At 35.9% G+C, this 19158-nt stretch overlaps 2 protein-coding genes across 3 annotated transcripts in view; both read left to right on the top strand.

Moving 5' to 3' along the window:
- LOC125872748 (probable LRR receptor-like serine/threonine-protein kinase At3g47570) overlaps positions 1–19158 on the top strand; it is a 159053-nt gene that overhangs the window by 20729 nt on the left and 119166 nt on the right. The gene's annotated exons all lie outside the window — the stretch shown is intronic.
- LOC125872758 (probable LRR receptor-like serine/threonine-protein kinase At3g47570) lies at positions 677–1727 on the top strand. The gene is made up of 2 exons (XM_049553541.1): positions 677–1222; positions 1350–1727. Exons 1-2 carry the CDS (start codon positions 940–942, stop codon positions 1697–1699), a joined length of 633 nt encoding a protein of 210 aa, XP_049409498.1. The 5' UTR covers positions 677–939; the 3' UTR covers positions 1700–1727.

The raw sequence follows: 19158 nt of genomic DNA, 5'->3' as shown, positions 1-19158 counted from the left end.
AAAGATTAGGCTCCAACTTGTCATTAGTTGCTATTAGGTGTAGTATAATTGTACTATAGCCTCTTGTATGTTGCTTGATTACATATGTTAGTTGTGTTAAGGTTAATTCAGCACAAGTACTTTAGTTCTTTTGATGAGAATTTGTTGAGGATGTATGTTTTTAATATTTTAGCAACTATTGAGGACCACTTCTATCACCTCACAACTACTTTGAAGAGTCTTCCATTATAAAAAGAGAAGTGAAAAGGAAATAGTAATATCCCCTTTTGTGCAAAAAGCAAAGCAATCATTAAAGCAAAAGATTCACTTTCCAATTTTTTGCAGTTATCTTATTGCTGAGCCTAAGACCAAAGGCAGATTTCACACAGCAAGGTCAAGGCGGGGCAGGGTAGGGCAGGGCAAAATGTTGGGAAAATTCTAAATGTTAGAGAACTAGTTCTGGAACATGTGCAACATGTTAATTAGTATAAACATTTTAAAATGATAATAATAGTATTGAAATATGTATTTGATGAGTTGTACGAAATTTAAAAGAGGAACATACAAGTGTGAATTGATGAATGATGAACCAATTTGACTGGTATATCTTGTCATCCTAAAGCACAATGTATTGAAAATTGCTTTCTCANGAATGCAAGTCAAGTAGATGTGTCACTGGTAAAAGAGCACAAAAGAATTTCCTATTATGAACTTGAACAAGCAACCAAAGGATTCAACGAAAGCAACTTGCTTGGTAGTGGGAGTTTCAGCACAGTCTACAAAGGGATACTTAAGGATGGTACTCTTTTGGCAGCAAAGGTATTCAATGTGCAACTAGAGGGTGCATTCAAAAGTTTTGACACGGAATGTGAGATACTCCGCAACCTTCGCCACAGAAATCTAACCAAAGTCATCACCAGCTGCTCCAACCTTGATTTCAAAGCTCTAGTGCTGGAATACATGCCCAATGGGACACTCAATAAATGGTTATACTCCCACAACTTGTTCTTGAATTTATTGCAGAGATTAGATATAATGATCGATGTTGCATCAGCAATGGAGTATCTCCACAATGGCTATTCAACACCTGTGGTGCATTGTGACTTGAAGCCAAGCAATGTGTTGCTAGATCAAGAAATGGTTGGCCATGTAAGTGATTTTGTCATTGCAAATTTGTTAGGTGCAGGGGAGCCTTTTTTTGTTCAAACAAGGACAATTGCAACCATTGGATACATTGCTCCAGGTATATTAGAATGTTTTAGAGTTCTTCATATCATTTAAATACTCAAAATAATTCTTGCCCCTAGATATAGGTCGATACTCAATACTCTCGAGGAAACTTTTATGATAATTTTCAATCATGATTGCAGAGTATGGACAAGATGGAATAGTATCCACAAGTTGTGATGTTTATAGTTTTGGCATCCTGATAATGGAGACGTTTATAAGAATGAGACCAAGTGATGAAATATTTAATGGAGAAATGAGCATACAACGTTGGGTTAGTGATTCCTTCCCAAGTGGAATTCATAAGGCGGTGGATTCGAATTTGGTAACACCAGGGGAAGAACAAATCGACTTAAAGATGCAATGTTTGGTATCTATCATGGAATTAGCTTTGAGATGCACTTTAGTGAAACCTGATGCAAGGATTAGCATGAAAGATGCTCTTTCAACACTTAAAAAGATTAGGCTCCAACTTGTCATTAGTTGCTACTAGGTCTAATATAATTGTACCATAGTGTCTTGTATGTTTCTTGATTACATATGTTGGTTGTGTTAAGGTTAATTCAGCTTTAAGTACTTTAGTTCTTTCAATGAGAATTTGTTGGGGATGTATGTTTTTAATATTTTAGCAACTATTGAGGACCACTTCTATCACCTCACAACTACTTTCAAGAGTCTTCCATTATTATAAAAAGAGAAGTGAAAAGGAAATAGTAATATCCCCTTTTCTGCATAAAGCAAAGAAATCATTCAAGCATCTTTTTCCAATCTTTTGCACTATCTTATCTTATTGTTGAGCTTAAGACCAAAGGCAGATTTCACACAGCAAGGTCAAGGCAGATAATATTAATTTAGTCAATAGAGAATTATTAGGCTTTACAACTTTGTAATGGTTAATTGCCATTTGGCTTAACCATTATGATTTAGACCTTTATTTGTTCGAAATTCACTCGTCAAATAAATGAAAATTGTAGGGATGTCAATAGGGAAGGGAAGGATGGGGCGGGGCAGGGCTGGGCGATACTTAAACGGGGGAGGGAAAGGGTAGGGTGGGTCAATGCTAAATATTTTTACAATTTTAATAAGGCAGGGCAGGGAACGGATTTTGCCAGTGGCATAATACATAAATATGCCCTTTAACTTGGCTTCAAATCACATTTATGCCCTTCAACTTTGGGTGTGCACAAGTAGACACTTAAACTTGTATAAAGTTGAACAAATAGACACAAATGTCCTACATGGCATCCTACATGTCATTTTTTATCCTACGTGGTGTCCTACATGTATTGTGCCATGTAGGACTCGTGTGTTTACTTGTTCTATTTTATACAAGTTTAAGTGTCTACTTGTGCATATCCAAAGTTGGCGGACATAAACGTAAAATGAGGCCAAGTTAGAGGGCACAATTAAGTATTATGCCTTTTGCCAGTCTCGTCTCTCTACACTCACAGACAAAAGTGATAGTATTGCATTAGTCTCACACACATCCTTATTAATCTTTTGGCTAATTATTTTGTTAAGATGTATGCGTCCACTATCAGTCAATAGACCAGGTCCCTTGACACAGTAAGAATAGTAATAAACAGCATAAGCATGAAGTAAACAACACAAGCAGTTTACGTGGAAACCCCCTTGCTCAAGGGAGGTGAGAACCATGACCTGTACTCACATGATTTCAACCCAACTCCATTTAACTCTAAAGGAGCGATGATTCAGATTATAGACTCTTGTAACCTAGGAATTTAACTCTAAATTCCTTCCCCCCTCAATGTAGCAACTCTACTACAAAGAAAGAACCAAGCAATAACTTTATTGCCCACTAAACCACGTAACTCTAGATGATTTAGACTTCAACTAAGCAATAAATTTATTGCCCACTAAACCACGTAACTCTAGATGATTTAGACTTCAACTAAGCAACAACTTTGTTGCCCACTAAACCAATTAACTCTAACTGGTTTAGACTTTTTTACTTGAACGAACAATGATCTAATTCCTTTATAACACAGGAATAGATTTACCATGATAAGCACTGAAGTATAAACCCTAAGACAACTAAGACACAAGCTGCTCTATCAGGTCCATATTGCTCTTGAGGAAAATACTTCTCGAAAGGATGGTTTTTGCTTGTGTTCTTGAATATTTCAGGAAAGCAAAAACTGAGGTTGTGTCTATTAAGAAGAACCTTTTAAAATGATAGACACAACCTTAGAAGCCATGTTATTGGCCAAGGACTCTGCCACTTTGTTTTGGAGTCGTGCACCAACTCCTGCAGGCCTACAGGTGACAGAGACTGCAATGTACTTTTTCCAGCTGTCCCATTCTCGCATATTACCACCAAGCGATTAGGCCCCCCTATAAGATCCCTTTGTTTGTAAAATCATCAAAACTCAAAATAACATATTTATTCAATGAAAATAATGGGTTTTGTTTAAAAATTACATCACAGTGTAATCATGGTTGTTGGAGCTCTGTTCGACATTAATGTCGTTTTGTTAGCTTAATTTTTTCACCTTCATATTTCCGAACTCGTATGCTGAACATTGATAATTATTATATAGTAAAACAAAACAAAAAAAAGTGGAGAAAATAAATTAACACTTAAATAGGGCGGGGAGGGGGAGGGCTTAGTGGGGCAGGGTAGGACAGGGCAAAATGTTGGGAAAATTCTAAATGTTAGAGAACTAGTTCTGGAACACTTGCTTTAAAATGATAATAATAGTATTGAAATATGTATCTCATGAGTTGTACGAAATTTATAAGAGGAACATACAAGCGTGAACTGATGAATGATGAACTAATTTGACTGGTATATATTGTCATCCTAAAGCACAATGTACTGAAAATTGCTTTCAAATTATGAAATATGAGAATAACCTTTATTTTTTGGAGGTGACAGTCGATTTTGGGAAGAAAACACGTTTCTTCTAGTATCTTCCTTTAGTAAGTATATTTTTACTACTAATTGCATGTTTTTTTCAGTTTACCTTTAATTGATAGTTCCACACAATCAATTAAATTGCATGTTTTTTTTCAGTTTACCAATGTAAATTGTTATGATGATAAAATTTTATGCAATTTGTTAGAACGACTTCAATCATATAAATTTTGTAATATATAAAACATATAATTTGACAATTTCATGTCTTCAATTTATGCTTCAATTTACATTTCATCATTATAAGCATTGTTCTCTGTGATTGCAAATAATTCACATCTAATGATGAAGACGTTTACAAGAATGATACTAAGTGATGATATATTTATCGGAGACTTGAGCATACAATGTTGGGTTAGTGATTCCTTTATGGGTGAAATTCATAAGGTAGTGGATTCTAATTTGGTACATCCAAGGGATGAACAAATCGATGTAAAGATGCATTGTTTGTTATCTATCATGGAATTACCTTTGAGTTGCTCTTTAGTGACGCCTGATGCAAGAATTCTCATGAAAGTTGTCTGGCCGATACCCCCTGTCCGGCTGTCCCTACTATTGTGATGCGAGCTCAATGATTTCAGCTTCTAAGCTTATATATGCCTCAAGATCACCTGTTATTTTCCAGTGTTTCACCAGAATATCTCTCAACGATTCAAAATTTTCATAAAACGATAGTCAACTATACATCCAGTAAATACTATTGATAGGTTGTATATCGCGTGATAAGCCATGCATCTGTTTCTCTCTTAATTTCTCTGTTATGTGTGTGATACAGTTAGGAGTTAATGCATATAAAGATGTTTTTTGGTGGAGCTTTGGACTATTTAACTAATATGGAGGAATTGAGGAATTTAATTCCTCAGCAGTGTGGGATAAAAGGATATTCTTATTCGATTATCTCAACAGGATGATTTCATTAACCTAATCTCTAAGGGTGCTTTTTATATCACATGCAAGGATGGATATGCCTATTTGATGAGAACTTTGATCTACGGTTCGAGGTTTAAAGTGAATGAAGAAACCTCAATGGCTATGGCATGGATATCTTTTCCAAACCTATTGTCCACCTTCTTTGTAAAAGAATGCTTATTTTCTATTGCGGCAGCGGTGGGTAAACCAATCCAATTAGATCAAGCAACGATTAATAAGACACGACCTAGTTGTGCGCGAGTGAAGGTACTGGTGAATTTAAAAGGGACTTTTCCTAAGGTGGTGATGATGAATATTGAAGATGAGAAGACCGGAGAAGTGAGAACTACTATGGTGGAGATCAAATATGACTATGTTCCGAAGTATTGTGGTGAATGCAAAATGCAAGGACATGATAAGGAAGATTGTCGAATTCTCAAACAGTCAAAAAGTAAGGAAGAACACAAATTTCAGCATGTGAATCACAATATTCAAAACACTCAGATCATTCAAGATACTCAACCAAAGCAGATTCCAAGACTACAAACCGGAAAGGCCAAAGTGCTTTCAAGTGGGAGAGTAGTTGCAAATCCGGGCAACTGGAATGTGGTTAAGGACAAGAGGATATTTGTTAACTAGTTCTGGACACGTGCTTCACACGTGAGTCTCCTAAAAACATTATATACGATATAAGTTATGTCAAAATCACATTGTAATGACTATCACAAACTATTCAACAAAAAAAATAAAATTTGAAACAGATGAACTATCAAGCTATTCAAATAACTCCTGTATAGTATGCCAAATGATTAGATATTCGATGAACAACACGACTTGATTGGGTGATTAAAATATTAAGTTACATTTTTATGTTTTTAGGTCCAAACATGTGATATATTAGTATGAGAAAAATGAATATACAAAAATGATTTAGTGACTCTATATAGTAATACTTTGTAGTTATCCTCTATTATTTCATCCAATGACGGGTGAGGATTAGGAATATTCTTGATGTTAATTTATATAAGAATTTAACATCAATTCATCATTAATACTAATTGATAGCCGAAGGAAATCAAAAGGTTTGGCAATCAATAGGATTTGATTGAATCATATACATCCTCTATTAATATTTATGTTATCTATCGTACACGGGAACTTGATCATGCTTTGTTTGATCCTTGAAGTAATTGTTAAAGAATCAATCTTTTCTCTCCGATTGATTATACATGTTCTCTCTATTGTTGAAATGTAACATTATCCCTTGATTTTTTAAAATAATATTATGGAAATTGTTTTGGAATGATGATTGACAATGAAGCTTAACAAATTTAGCATCTATTATAGATTAAATAAGGGTTGGTAGATTCTTAATCAATAAGTCAAAATATATACTCTAATAATGTTTTTGTTTCATTTATATGGCACTTAATAAGCATTTCACAATATGTTTTGATGTCACTACGTGCTTTTTATTGGAACACCAATGAGGTTTAACCTTTAAAATGCAACATATATTTCAGTATTTTTTTTATTGGCATAATACATATATTGGACCTTGAACTTGACTTCAAATTTTAACTTTGACCTCCAACTTTCAAAGTGCACAAATAGACACTTTAACTATCCAACCTTTTAATAAATAAACACGCGTGTCTTACCTGGCAAAACGCGTGATGTGCACGCATTTTGCGCGAGTGAGAAGTAATTTTTGAGGCACACAACAATGAAAAAAATGCTGAAATGACAACTCTACCCTTAGTTAATTTTTTTTTTTTTTAGTTCTAAAATGGATGTGTAAAGTGTTTAATTAGTTGGCAGCCATTGAGTGGCTCACTAATACACGTGGCAGCGTTTGCATTTCACGCTCTTGGCTCCAAAAATCGCGTGTTTATTTATTAAAAGGTTGGATAGTTAAAGTGCTTGTTTGTGCACTATGAAAGTTGGAGGTCAAAGTTAAAATTTGAAGCCAAGTTTAAGGTCAAATATATGTATTATCCCTTTTTTTTTTCATTGAATATCGATGAACTGTGTTGTTAAATAATATAATACTAAGTAAGTACATCAGCACGTCCTATACTATAAAGAAATACAGATATAGTCAATACTATAAAGAAATACAGAGATAGTCAAAAAAACTATACGAAAAGTATTATAAGTTGTGAGTTTTCTCGATATTGATTAATGTTTGTATAATTTAATTTAATTTCAAGAAATGAAAAGTATCACACAAATTGAGATGGAGGAATTGTACCTTTTTCGAGTTTCTATGAATTCTGAGAACAATTTTGTATTTGATGTTGTACCACTCTTCATACCAAATTATTGTTAAAGCTCCGGTGAATCTTCTTCTGCAATAAAGACACGTTAGCTTACCCCAATCAAATAGCTTAATGAAGAAATATGAAAAAACTAATGAAAATTAATTTATGTATGAGCTGTAGAGGAACAATTCTTTTATAAATCAATAGAGAAATAGCAACAGTTGCTGGAAACTTTCAGACTCCTTCAATAAAGTTTGTAGCAATTGATTGTGGGTTCAGTTTTTATTTTGTTAGTAACTTTTAGCATTCTTCAGTAAGGTGCATTAAAATATTTTTTTAACCGAGGCATTTTTTATGCTGCAAGTCTTTTTGGGTATTTAAACAAACAAGATAAATCAAAACAAAAAAATGAAAAAGACGAAAAAAATAAACAAATAAGAATCCTAACTTTTAGGAGTGTGTGTATTTATATTTTTGTCCACAAACACATAATAATAATGTTGAATATAATGTTATAATTAATGTGTATTTACATTTTTGTCCATAGATATTATTACTTTATAAAGACATTTTCGTAATTCAATTTTTAACTTGAGTGTTTCCCACTTTTAATATGATATGATGATAGTGACAAACAATCTCCTCTCGTTATAGCTAATAAATTCCAAGCTTTGGTTAGTGGAGAAACTATGCAAGCAGACTGTAATATTAAAGGTAACAATACAAATATTATGAGCAGCCATCAACAAACTAACAAGGAAGATAATGAGAAAGGATGTAACAAGTCAACAAAAGGCTGGGTCACTAAGGTTTTTGGTCCCAGCTTGCAGAAGGAAAAGTCGCCAGTGGTGAGTAGTCAGGGCAAGGTTAAAAATTCTGCAACAGAGAATAGTGTACCTGATCAACAACAAATCAACAAGGTAGAGCAGCTCAAAGGAGAAGCAAATCATGTTAACATGACCTCAACAGAGGAAAATGAGAAGATACAGGTTACAGAAGAAGTAAAAGGGGAGCATGTTATTGATAGTTGCAACAATAATTGTAATAACCAAGCACTTCTAGGAAATTCAGACCATGAGGAAGAGGTTAGCGATAGTACCAATATTTGCCTAGTTGATGGAGGAGAGATTAAGCAGATTGAATATGAAAATGATAGATTAGCATTGGTAGAGATACCTGAGGCTATGCAGATAGATGAGTCACGGATGATTAGGATGGGATCTCCTAACAGAGTTTTGCATGATATAGTATCTCATAATGTTAGAGAAACCCCTATTGCAGAAACTGCATATTTAAATCAGATAACTCAAGGTATCACTGAAACATAGATGTCAGATGATTTGCTGGAGAATGTTTCTACAGAAGCAGATCTGTCACCAAGGATTTTGAAGGCTGCTAGAAAAGGGAAGAAACAAGGCAATGGAGAGCATATTCAATCTATCAGGGTGCAGCCAAAGCGAACCAGAGAAACCCCCCAAAAATATCAATGAAGGCATTCATACGGAATATAAGATCAGTAAAATCCCAACAAGCTTCTCAGAGAGTGCAAATGCTACACAAGTTCCATAATTTCTTATTCATTGGCTTAATGGAACCTTTTCAAGATTCTAGACATATCAAATGCTACAACAAATTGTAATGGCAAGATTTGTTTTTTTACAAACCATGATGTAGATTTTACCATCATTAAGGATACAGATCAACAATTAACCATGAAGTTAAAGCTGTTGTAACATCCGGCAATTAGATATAACTATGAAAAAGCTTGAAATTGGAAATAGTCATTTTTGGAAAGAAATTCAAAAATCTAGAAATTTGGTTAAGTGTGGGAAATCAGTGAGTTTTGGCCAACTTTGAGCAGTCATAACTCCTAGATCAGGATGACTTAGGAGTAGTTCCAGTTATTTTTGCGAATCTTATGGAATGATCTTTCCAACGCCACCGATTTTGCTCGATTCCGAGTTCGTATGAGCGAGCTATGCCCTTTAAAAGTTAGGCAGTTGGCAGGGAATCCGTCCGGAAATTTTAAGGGCATTTTGGTCTTTTCCCTAACTAATTCTTTTGGCGTTATATTGTTGTGTTAGGATGATTTATGGATCATTTTTGTCCCATTTTAAAACAGTGAGAGTGAGGGTTTTGAGTGAAGAAGAGAAGAAGAAGAGAAGAAGAGGAGAAAGAGGAGATCAAGCAAGTTTCCGTCGTGGATATCGTCGGGGGTGATCCCCACTAGGTATGTGAGTTCTTAGTTTTGGGTTGATCCTTTCCCCCACACACCAAACTAGTTTTATTTCCGAGAAAAGCTTGGTTGGGTTGTTGAAATTGTTGGTTTGTGTTGTTGGAAGTTCTTGTTGGTTTAGTACATGATTTGATTGTGTTTTTGAGTTGAATCTCTTGTATGTTGAGGGAATTTATGATCCTTAGTGTTTGGAGTTGAAACCCTTGAAGTTAGGGTGGTTTAGAGTTGGAGAAAAGAGGGGGAAAACTCAAGTTTTCTGGGGAAAGGGGTGGCGCGTCGCGCCTGCTAGCGCGCCCCAAAAGAGCTTCTGAGCTTTCTCCCTTGGGGCGCCGCGCCAGCAGGTCCCCTCTAAGCTTCAAGGGCTGGCGCTCCACGCCTTGCAGAGCGCCAAGGACGCCAAGATCCCCCGTTCTTTTCTCACTTTCTCATACATGTTCCTTGGTATTGTACCTATGTTTCCTATTTGTTTCCAACGCCCCAAGGTACGTTTAAATGTCAAGAACTCATCTATAAACGTGTGGTCTTATACCTTGAATCCACAATCCAATTCAAGGTGAGTTAGTATCAAGTCAAAGTGAAGTTAGAGTCAAGTCAAGTAAAGTTAAGAAGTAAGTCCAAGCAAGTCCTCAAAGCATTTCAAGAGTCATTATTGAACGTTTTAACTTCATTTCAAGTTTCAAGTCAAGAAAGAGTATAGAGTTTCAAGTTAAGTAAAGAGTCTCGAGTTTCAAGTTAAGTCAAGAGCATAAAGTTGAGTCCATTTCTCAAAAGCTATTAGGGAACTAAGTATTCCCAAAAAGGTTTGTAAATGTTTTACATTTGAGTAAGAGGGGAACCATGTTTTCCAAAAGAGCCTTTGGGCTAAGTTTTGAGTAATTATCTCAATTAAAGAAATATGTGTTTAAAGACACTTATGAGCCAAAGTATTTTTGGGAGTAGTATTGAGCACCGAATTGGGGACACAAGTTCATATTAACTCAACTCTCCATAAGAACCATGCGCCAACATGGGACTTGACGTATCATTCTTTTTAGATGATCACGTAAGATTAGACTAGTGGATCCACTAAGCAAAAGTAAGGTCCTATATCACGGTAAGATATAGGATGGTCCTTGGGCAACGTGAGGTAAAACGTTGTACCACCACTAGGGCTCATAGTGGTGGTTGTCGGTTAAAGAATCTCCCACTAAAGTTATTTTACTTTTATATAAATAGAGTTGAGTTTGTTATTGTTTTATCATTAACGAGCTAAGTTGTTTACACTATTTTGCAAGCTTTATATATATATATTGCATGTGTCTTATTGTTTTATATATTGAGTTCAGTTATTCATAAGTCGGGTAAATGTTCTCTTGTACTCCTTTCAAGCTTAAGTTGTGGTTTAGTTTTCCAGCTCGCATACTTGTACATTCCATGTATTGATGCCAGTTGGCTTGCATCTTATGACGATGCAGATACAGGTACCCCGGATTAGCATCCTGCACGTCGTTGATCCAGCTAAGCGCTCCAGAGTCAGTGGCGAGTCTCCTTGCATTCTGGAGGACTCAATCATTTTGTGTTCTTAGTTTTATTTTAATAGGGTGTTGCGGGGTCTATCCCAACATCCATCTCAGCATTTTAGAGGCTTCATAGACAGTCAGTCAGTTAGTTTTTTTGAGTCTCTCATCTATGTATATATGTAAATATCCTATTTTGAGATTCGAATTGCCTTTGTGGCCAGATTTTTATAAGTTAAGTTGTTTTGTAACATTGCATTTGCATTGAGTTATTCTGTTGAGTTAGGTTTCCGTTGAGTTAAGAAAGCCAGGCCAAGGGTTCCCTTGGGGCCAGAAATGGTCTCCGGGTGCCAGTCCCGCCCAGGGTGTAGGCTCGGGGAGTGACAGTTGTAGTCTTACAAACAACCTATTTGTTACACTAGTGTATGCTAAGTGCAATTCTGATCAAAGACTACTCCTTTGGGAGGATATATATCAAATGGCAGCAGGAATGGATAACCCTTGGTTGATTGGGGGTGATTTCAATGTGGTACTAAATTCAAAAGAAAATATTGGTGGTTTACCAGTTAATGATGTTGATTGTGAAGACTTTGGGAATTGCATATCATCTTCTGATTTGACAGAAGTACAATTTAAGGGGAGTCCGTTCACCTGGTGGAATGGTAGGGTTGGTAATGATTGTATCTTCGAAAAATTAGATAGAGTTCTAATCAATCAACAAATGCAAGACTGGTTTAATCATACAGAGGTGGAACATTTACCAAGAACAGGTTCTAATCATGCTCCTATGTTGTTATAATGTGAAGTTACTGAGGACAGACATAGGAAACCTTTTAGGTTTCTTAAATTCTGGACCGAGAATGACTCTTTCAAGTAAATTGTTAGACAAAATTGGTCCTCTAGTGACTCTTAGAATCCTTTCCAAGATTTCAAAGAGAATATCAAGAAGGTAAAATCAGCATTGAAAAAATGGAGTAGAGATACTTATGGTGATATTTTTAAGCAACTCATAATTACAGAAGATATTGTCAAGATTAAAGAAAAGTTGTTTGATGAGGTGCCTACAACTGAAAATAGAGAAGTATTGCAAAGAGCGCAAGCTGAACATAAAAGATATCTTCATTTTGAAGAGATTTTTTGGCAACAGAAGGCAGGATATGACTGGTTTGAGAATGGACTAGGTTCTTCCATAGTATTGTGAAAGGGAGAAGGAAGAAACTTCGATTGCAAAGGATTAAGAGTAATCAAGGGGCTTGGTTGGAGAATGAGCAAGACATAGCAGCAGAAGTAGTTAATTTTTATCACAATCAATTCTCCCAAGACAGAGGTGCCACATCTTTCTAACTTCTTACTCATATTCCAGAATCTATCAGGGAAGAAGAAAATTCAGAGCTTTGTAAACTACCAGATATAACTGAAGTTAGAAGGGCTATCTTTTGTTAGCAATCTGTGTTTAAAACAAATATTACTGATTCAACAAACTTTGCAGAAACATGAAGTTACCAAAGTTTATTTGAAACAGTGAAGAACATAAATTAATTAACAAAACTAAAATCTGTAAAAATGTACCAAAATCTGTAAAAATAGAATGGAAAGAAGATCAAGCCCACTGACTGCACAGTGTCCCCTTAGGAAACTATTCCCCTCTAGTATCCGAGGTTTGATTTGGAACATGTCCTCCCAGGATAGAATGATCTTAATCACCAGTGTATTGATACCCAAAACGCTGGTGTCACCGAGCCACTCAACGGCAGTAAAGTACACGAATAAACTTTGTGCAGAAGAAGAAGAAGAAATCATAAATTTTTGTAAGTAAAAACTCTGAAGAATAGCTGTATTTATAGCCAAGAGGAACTGGTTCCGAAAGGTTGCAACCTTTCAGAAACCACACGACCATTTCAGAAAGTTTGCAACCTTTCAAACGGTCATGGTTGTTCCTGAAAGGTGCAACCTTTCAGAGCAGTCATCTCCAACGGAGGGAAATTCAAATAAAACAGGAAAGTAATTTAAATAAATGGGTCACGCGGATCCGAGTCGGGTCGGAACGTTTTGGTTAATTAACTAATTAATTGAAACGTTTTGGCCATTTAATTTTATAATTAATTAAAACAAAACTTTGTCCAAAGCCGAAGTTGAAGCCGAGCGAGCGACGACGACGGCGGCGCGATGGGGGTCCCTCTTTCCAACCCTTTTAACAATTAATAGAAGTGTTTATCTATTTAAACTCTTCTATTTTTCTTTCCACCACCGATGTAGGAGAAATGCCTTTTTTTACTAAAACATAAGAGGACTTTTCAAGTTTCCAATTTTTCAAGTTCCTCTCTTTTCATCTTCCCTCCATTTCCCATTAACTCTTGCTATAACCCAACAATCCCCCACATGAATGGGGAATGGTTATAACATAAGGAATGCACAGATGAGTGTGTACTTTACAAGCAATGATCAATTGCATCTTGATAAGTAGGTTTCCCCTTGGACTTTCCGTAGTGAACATATGTTGGATATACTCGATAAATCAGTAGATGTGATATCTTTGAACAATCGAGCTTTGGTGTATACCTAGACAACCATATTTCACACAGTTAACCCTTTACCGTTTATGATTCTTACGGTTGTGTTCGTTTTAGCCATGAGCACCCCCTGGTTTCATGAGTGTATAGAGAATAGGTTTTTGACAAAAAATTCTCTTTGAAACGGCTTACAGTTCACACTCACATATGTGATTTCTAACCGTGTCATCTTGTAGATACATTATTTGGTCAAATCTGCCAAACTTAGCAAATTATTAAAAACTTTAAGCTTTATTAACTCATTAACAAGCCTTAAAGTCTTAACCTTATTCCTGAACATTGTCTTCATCATGAGAATGGATTGAGCTGATTGACAATGTCGAACCGTCAGTCACAACTTTGTTTTTCTCCTTGAATCTAGCTCTTGGGATCTCCAGTCTGCTATATAGAGTTACCACCATGCTGACTTGGCTTAAGCCGTAAACTCATTCCCTTAGATGATCTTCTGCCTCTCTCACTAGGCCTTTTCTTTAGTGGATCTGACACATTATCGCTTGACTTCACATAGTCAATTATGATAATTCCACTAGAGAGCAGTTGTCTTACGGTGTTATGTCTCCATCGTTTATGACGAGACTTCTCGTTGTACATGATGCTCCCTGCCCTACCTATTGCTCCTTGACTATCACAATGTATGCAAATAGGTCCCACAGGTTTGGGCCAGAATGGAATATCCTCTAGGAAATTTCGGAGCCATTCAGCTTCTTCACCAACCTTATCTAAAGCAGTAAATTCAGATTCCATTGTAGAGCGAGCAATACATGTCTGTTTGGACGATTTCCAAGAAACTTCTCCTCCACCAAGTGTAAACACATAACCACTTGTGGATTTTACTTCATTTGATCCGATGATCCAATTTGCATCACTATATCCTTCAATCACAGCCGAATATTTATTATCATGCAAAGCATAGTGTTGTGTATGTTTCAGATACCCCAACACACGTTTCATTGCCATCCAGTGAGTTTGATTCGGATTACTAGTGAACCGACTCAGTTTGCTAATAGCACATGTTATATCTGGTCGCGACAATTCATAATATACATCAAGCTTCCCAACACTCTGGCATATTCCAATTGAGAGTCACTTTCACCTACATTCTTTTGAAATGCAAAGCATAAATCAATTGGAGTTTTGACAACATTGAAATTCAAGTACTTGAACTTATCCAATACTCTTTCAATATAATGAGATTGAGATAATGCTAGTCCCTGAGGAGTTTTGAGAATCCTGATCCCTAAGATCAAATCAGCAACTCCTAAGTCCTTCATATCGAACTTGCTGGACAACATGCACTTAGTAGAATTTATATCGTCAATAGCTTTGCTCATTATTAACATGTCATCAACATACAGACAAACAATGACTTCATGATTCGGGACATTTTTAATGTAAACACACTTATCACATTCGTTAATCTTGAATCCATTTGCCAACATTGTTTGGGTGCTTGCTTGAGCCCATAAAACGACTTCAGAACTCTGCACACTTTTTCTTCTTTAGCAGGAACTACAAACCCTTTAGGTTGTTCCATGTAAATTTCTTCCTCCAACTCTCCATTTAAGAAGGTTGTCTTTACATCCATCTGGTGGATTTTAAGATCCTGCATTGCCGCTAGTGCTATTAACATCCTAATTGATGTTATCCTTGTTACTGGAGAGTATGTATCAAAGTAGTCCAAACCTTCCTTTTGAATATATCCTTTGACTACAAGTCTAGCCTTATATTTGTCAATAGTCCCATCGACTTTCATTTTCCTTTTAAAGATCCACTTTGATCCTAAAGGTTTATTTCCTGGAGGAAGATCAGTCAATTCCCAAGTATGATTACTTAGAATTGATTCGATCTCACTATTGACTGTTTCTTGCCAATAGATTGACTCAGACGAAGACATAGCTGCTTTAAATGTTGGAGGCTCATTTTCAAGCAAGAATGCCACAAAATCTGGTCTGAAAGAAGTGGATTTTCGTTGGCGATTACTACGCCTAGGATCCTCATTAGGTAGTGTATTTTCCGTTGATTCTTCCCGTGGTCGTTTAGGTCTTTCACTTGTCGACTCACATTCTGTTTTATACAGATAAATGTGTTCAAAGAACTCAGTGTTATCTGACTCAATTACTGTATTCACATGAATTTCAGGATTATCAGATTTGTGAACCAAAAACCAACAGGCCTTACTGTTCACAACATATCCAATAAATACACAATCCACTGTTTTGGGTCCAATTTTCACCCTCTTGGGTAAAAGAACCTCTACCTTGGCTAGACACCCCCACACTTTGAAATATTTCAAGTTGGGTTTCCTTCCTTTCCATAACTCATATGGAATTGATTGTGATTTGCTACGGGGTACCCAATTGAGTATTTTGTTAGCCGTAAGGATAGCTTCCCCCCACAGGTTTCGTGGTAAACCAGAACTGATTATCAAGGCATTCATTATTTCCTTTAATGTTATGTTCTTCCGTTCCGCCAAACCATTTGACTGTGGTGTATAGGGTGCAGTAGTTTGATGAATAATACCATATTCCAAACATATCTCTGTAAAAGGAGATTCGTATTCTCCACCCCTATCACTCTGAATCATTTTTATCTTTAGATTCAATTGATTCTCCACTTCATTTTTGTATTGCTTAAATGCATCAATTATTTCATCCTTACTATTAAGCAAATATACATAACAAAATCGAGTGCAATTGTCAATAAAAGTTATAAAATACTTTTTCCTACCACGAGATGGTGTCGACTTCATATCGCATATATCTGTGTGAATTAAGTCTAAAGGTTTTGAATTCCTGTCAACAGACTTGTAATGATGTTTAACAAACTTACTTTCCACACAAATTTCGCATTTCAATTTATCGCATTTGAAATCAGACAATACTTCTAAAGTAATCAATTTTCGCAAGGCTTTGTAATTTACATGTCCCAAACGGGCATGCCATAAATCATTTGACTCCAATAAGTAAACATAAGCAGAATTCCTATTACTACTGTCAACAACCATTACATTCAGTTTGAAGAAGCCCTCATTGAGAAGATTGGTCCGCTCCGAAAAGCTGAGTTTTTCGGTTCGCCCCCCCTATGTGGTTGGCCTTCTTACCAGTCTGCCTCCTTTCTCTTGATGGAATATATCAATACCCGAGCAGCCCTTTCCTAAGAACATCTCATTCTTACTTATTATAGCTTTGTCACTAACTAGGACACACTTAAACCCATTCTTAACGAGCAGTGCAGTAGAAACTAAATTCTTCCTTATAGTAGGAACATGCAGAACGTTGTTCAAAGTCAACACCTTGTCGGATGTCATTTTCAACATTACTTTCCCAATTCCTGTAATCCTTGATGTTGTTGTGTTCCCCATGAATAGATCTTCATCGAACTCAATAGGAGTGTACGATGCAAAGACTTCTTTTGCAGAGCAAAATGCCGAAAGGCACCTGAGTTGAGAAACCACTCCTTGGGATTTCCAACTAAGTTGCACTCCAAGATTATTGCACAGAGGTCATCTACATCTTCCATCTCTTCCACAATGTTTGCTTGAATTTTGCCTTTGTCTTTATCTTTGTCCTTTCTTGGAGCACGATGGTCAGAAAACTTATGACCAGCCTTACCACAATTGTAACAGTTGCCCTTGAATTTCTTCTTGGCCTATTCTGACTTTTGTCCTTTGGACTTCTTTCTCTTCTTGCCTTTGGTAGGAGCTTCTTTAACAATATTAACTCCAATTATTGTCGAACTCTTATGAGACTTCTTTTTGGCAGTCTTGTTATCTTTCTCAATGTTGAGCCGAATCACAAGATCTTCAAGCTTCATTTCCTTACATTTGTGCTTTAGATAATTCTTGAAGTTGTTCCACGAAGGAGGTAACTTCTCGATCATTGCAGCCACTTGAAATGCTTCATTAACTACCATGTCCTCAGTAATTAGATCATGGAAAATAAGTTGAAGTTCTTGCACCTGTGATCCAACAGTTTTACTATTTGACATTTTATAGTCTAAAAACTTTGCGCCCACAAACTTTTTCAAGCATGCATCTTCTGTCTTATATTTCTTCCCTAGTGCATCCCACAATTCTTTCGAAGTTGTCATTGCACTATAGACATTATATAAGTCATCCTCTAAAGCACTTAAAATGTAGCCCTTACATAGGAAGTTTGCCTGTTTCCATGCTTCAATAACCATGAATCTGCCTCTGTTCAACAGCAGGCATTGGAGTTTCTTCATTGCTAAATTTTTACAAACCAAAAGTGGTAAGCCAGAAAAATACCCGTTGCTTCCATCCTTCGAAATTCACACAGAGAATTTTGCCGATTTCTCTTCTGGTGGTACAACAGTTCGGGTTGGTGCAGCAACAACCACTGTAACATTGTTGTTTGCCATTTCTAATAAACAAAAATCGATATAGACTTAGTAAGCAATGTTTTATTTGGAAAATTTATTTTGACTGGTTTAGAGTCGCCACTTAATTTTTTAAGGAAAATCAAGAAAACTGTTGTTTTCAAAAGACTAAAACAGTAAATCTATTGAAAACTATAAGGGGGTTCGGGGTTCTTATTAATATTCTAGGAAGGTTTTTAAAGCACTTAGAATATCCGCTAATGCGGTTATCCGATAATTAATTTATTTGGCTAAAATAATTTTAACTTAGTTTGAATTGCAAAATTGAACTATTTTGTAGTTAGAACTATATTTAAAGAAAATTATTGAAATATTATCTAAGCAAAATATTTTGTAAAACTTATTTATTTGTTCATTTATTTGTTTAGTCAAGTAAAGAATGAATAGTTTGGTTAAGTGATTAACTCAAAATGGGTGTCTTTTGAGGATTTGAATTTTTAAAACCTTAAGATTAAGCGGCAAATATTAACGAGCACACAAACATAATAAAGTAAAGAGGGAAAGAGACTCGAGCCCAAGTTTGGTTTTTCTGTCCGCCTGGACCAATACTTGGGCCCATTTCATTTTGGGCCAAAGGCCCAATTCTTGCCACCTGCCCAAAATTAAAAGAAATAATTTTCTTTGGGCCTTTGGCCCAAATTTTCACCTGTCCTAAGAACTAACAAATAATAGTAAATAAGTGGGCTTAGGCCCAAAATACAATTTTTTGAATTAAGAGTGGGCCTTCCAATCTTTTCAATTTCTCGATTTGTTGTTTCTTTCAGCTTCGGGACCTGTTCGTCAATTTTTAGCCGACTCGATGAAGTAGAAGTGGACCTCCATGGCTCAACAAGAAAATGCGAGGAGAAGAGATGGAGTCCAAAAGAGACTCGGAGCGAATTTCACATGCATCATAAAGAAAGAAAAGCCAAGGGTTAATATGCAATCTAACCGAAGATGAGTAATAAAAGGAGTATGCCGAACTATACAAGAATGCATGTACTAACTTCAAGAAAACATAAGAGGAGATCATGGAAATATGCCAGAAATTAGCGAATCTTATAAGAAATGACTAAAAAAAAACCATGACTATTTCACGCACAAACAATAGATACAAATTATTAACTCCTAAAAAAAATGAATGTTAAATTGACAACTTCTC

Source organism: Solanum stenotomum, chromosome 8 (genome assembly GCF_019186545.1).
Source record: "Solanum stenotomum isolate F172 chromosome 8, ASM1918654v1, whole genome shotgun sequence".
Classification (NCBI taxonomy): Eukaryota; Viridiplantae; Streptophyta; class Magnoliopsida; order Solanales; family Solanaceae; genus Solanum; species Solanum stenotomum.
The sequence above is the reverse complement of the archived record's forward strand: the minus strand, read 5'-3'. Positions and strand labels throughout refer to the sequence as shown.

Excerpts from the sequence above, each read along its gene's own strand:
- LOC125872758 (XM_049553541.1), top strand. The coding sequence starts at position 940 with ATGCCCAATGGGACACTCAATAAATGGTTATACTCCCACAACTTGTTC. Across the intron at positions 1,223-1,349 it reads CATTGGATACATTGCTCCAG|AGTATGGACAAGATGGAATA; the intron begins GTATATTAGAAT and ends TCATGATTGCAG.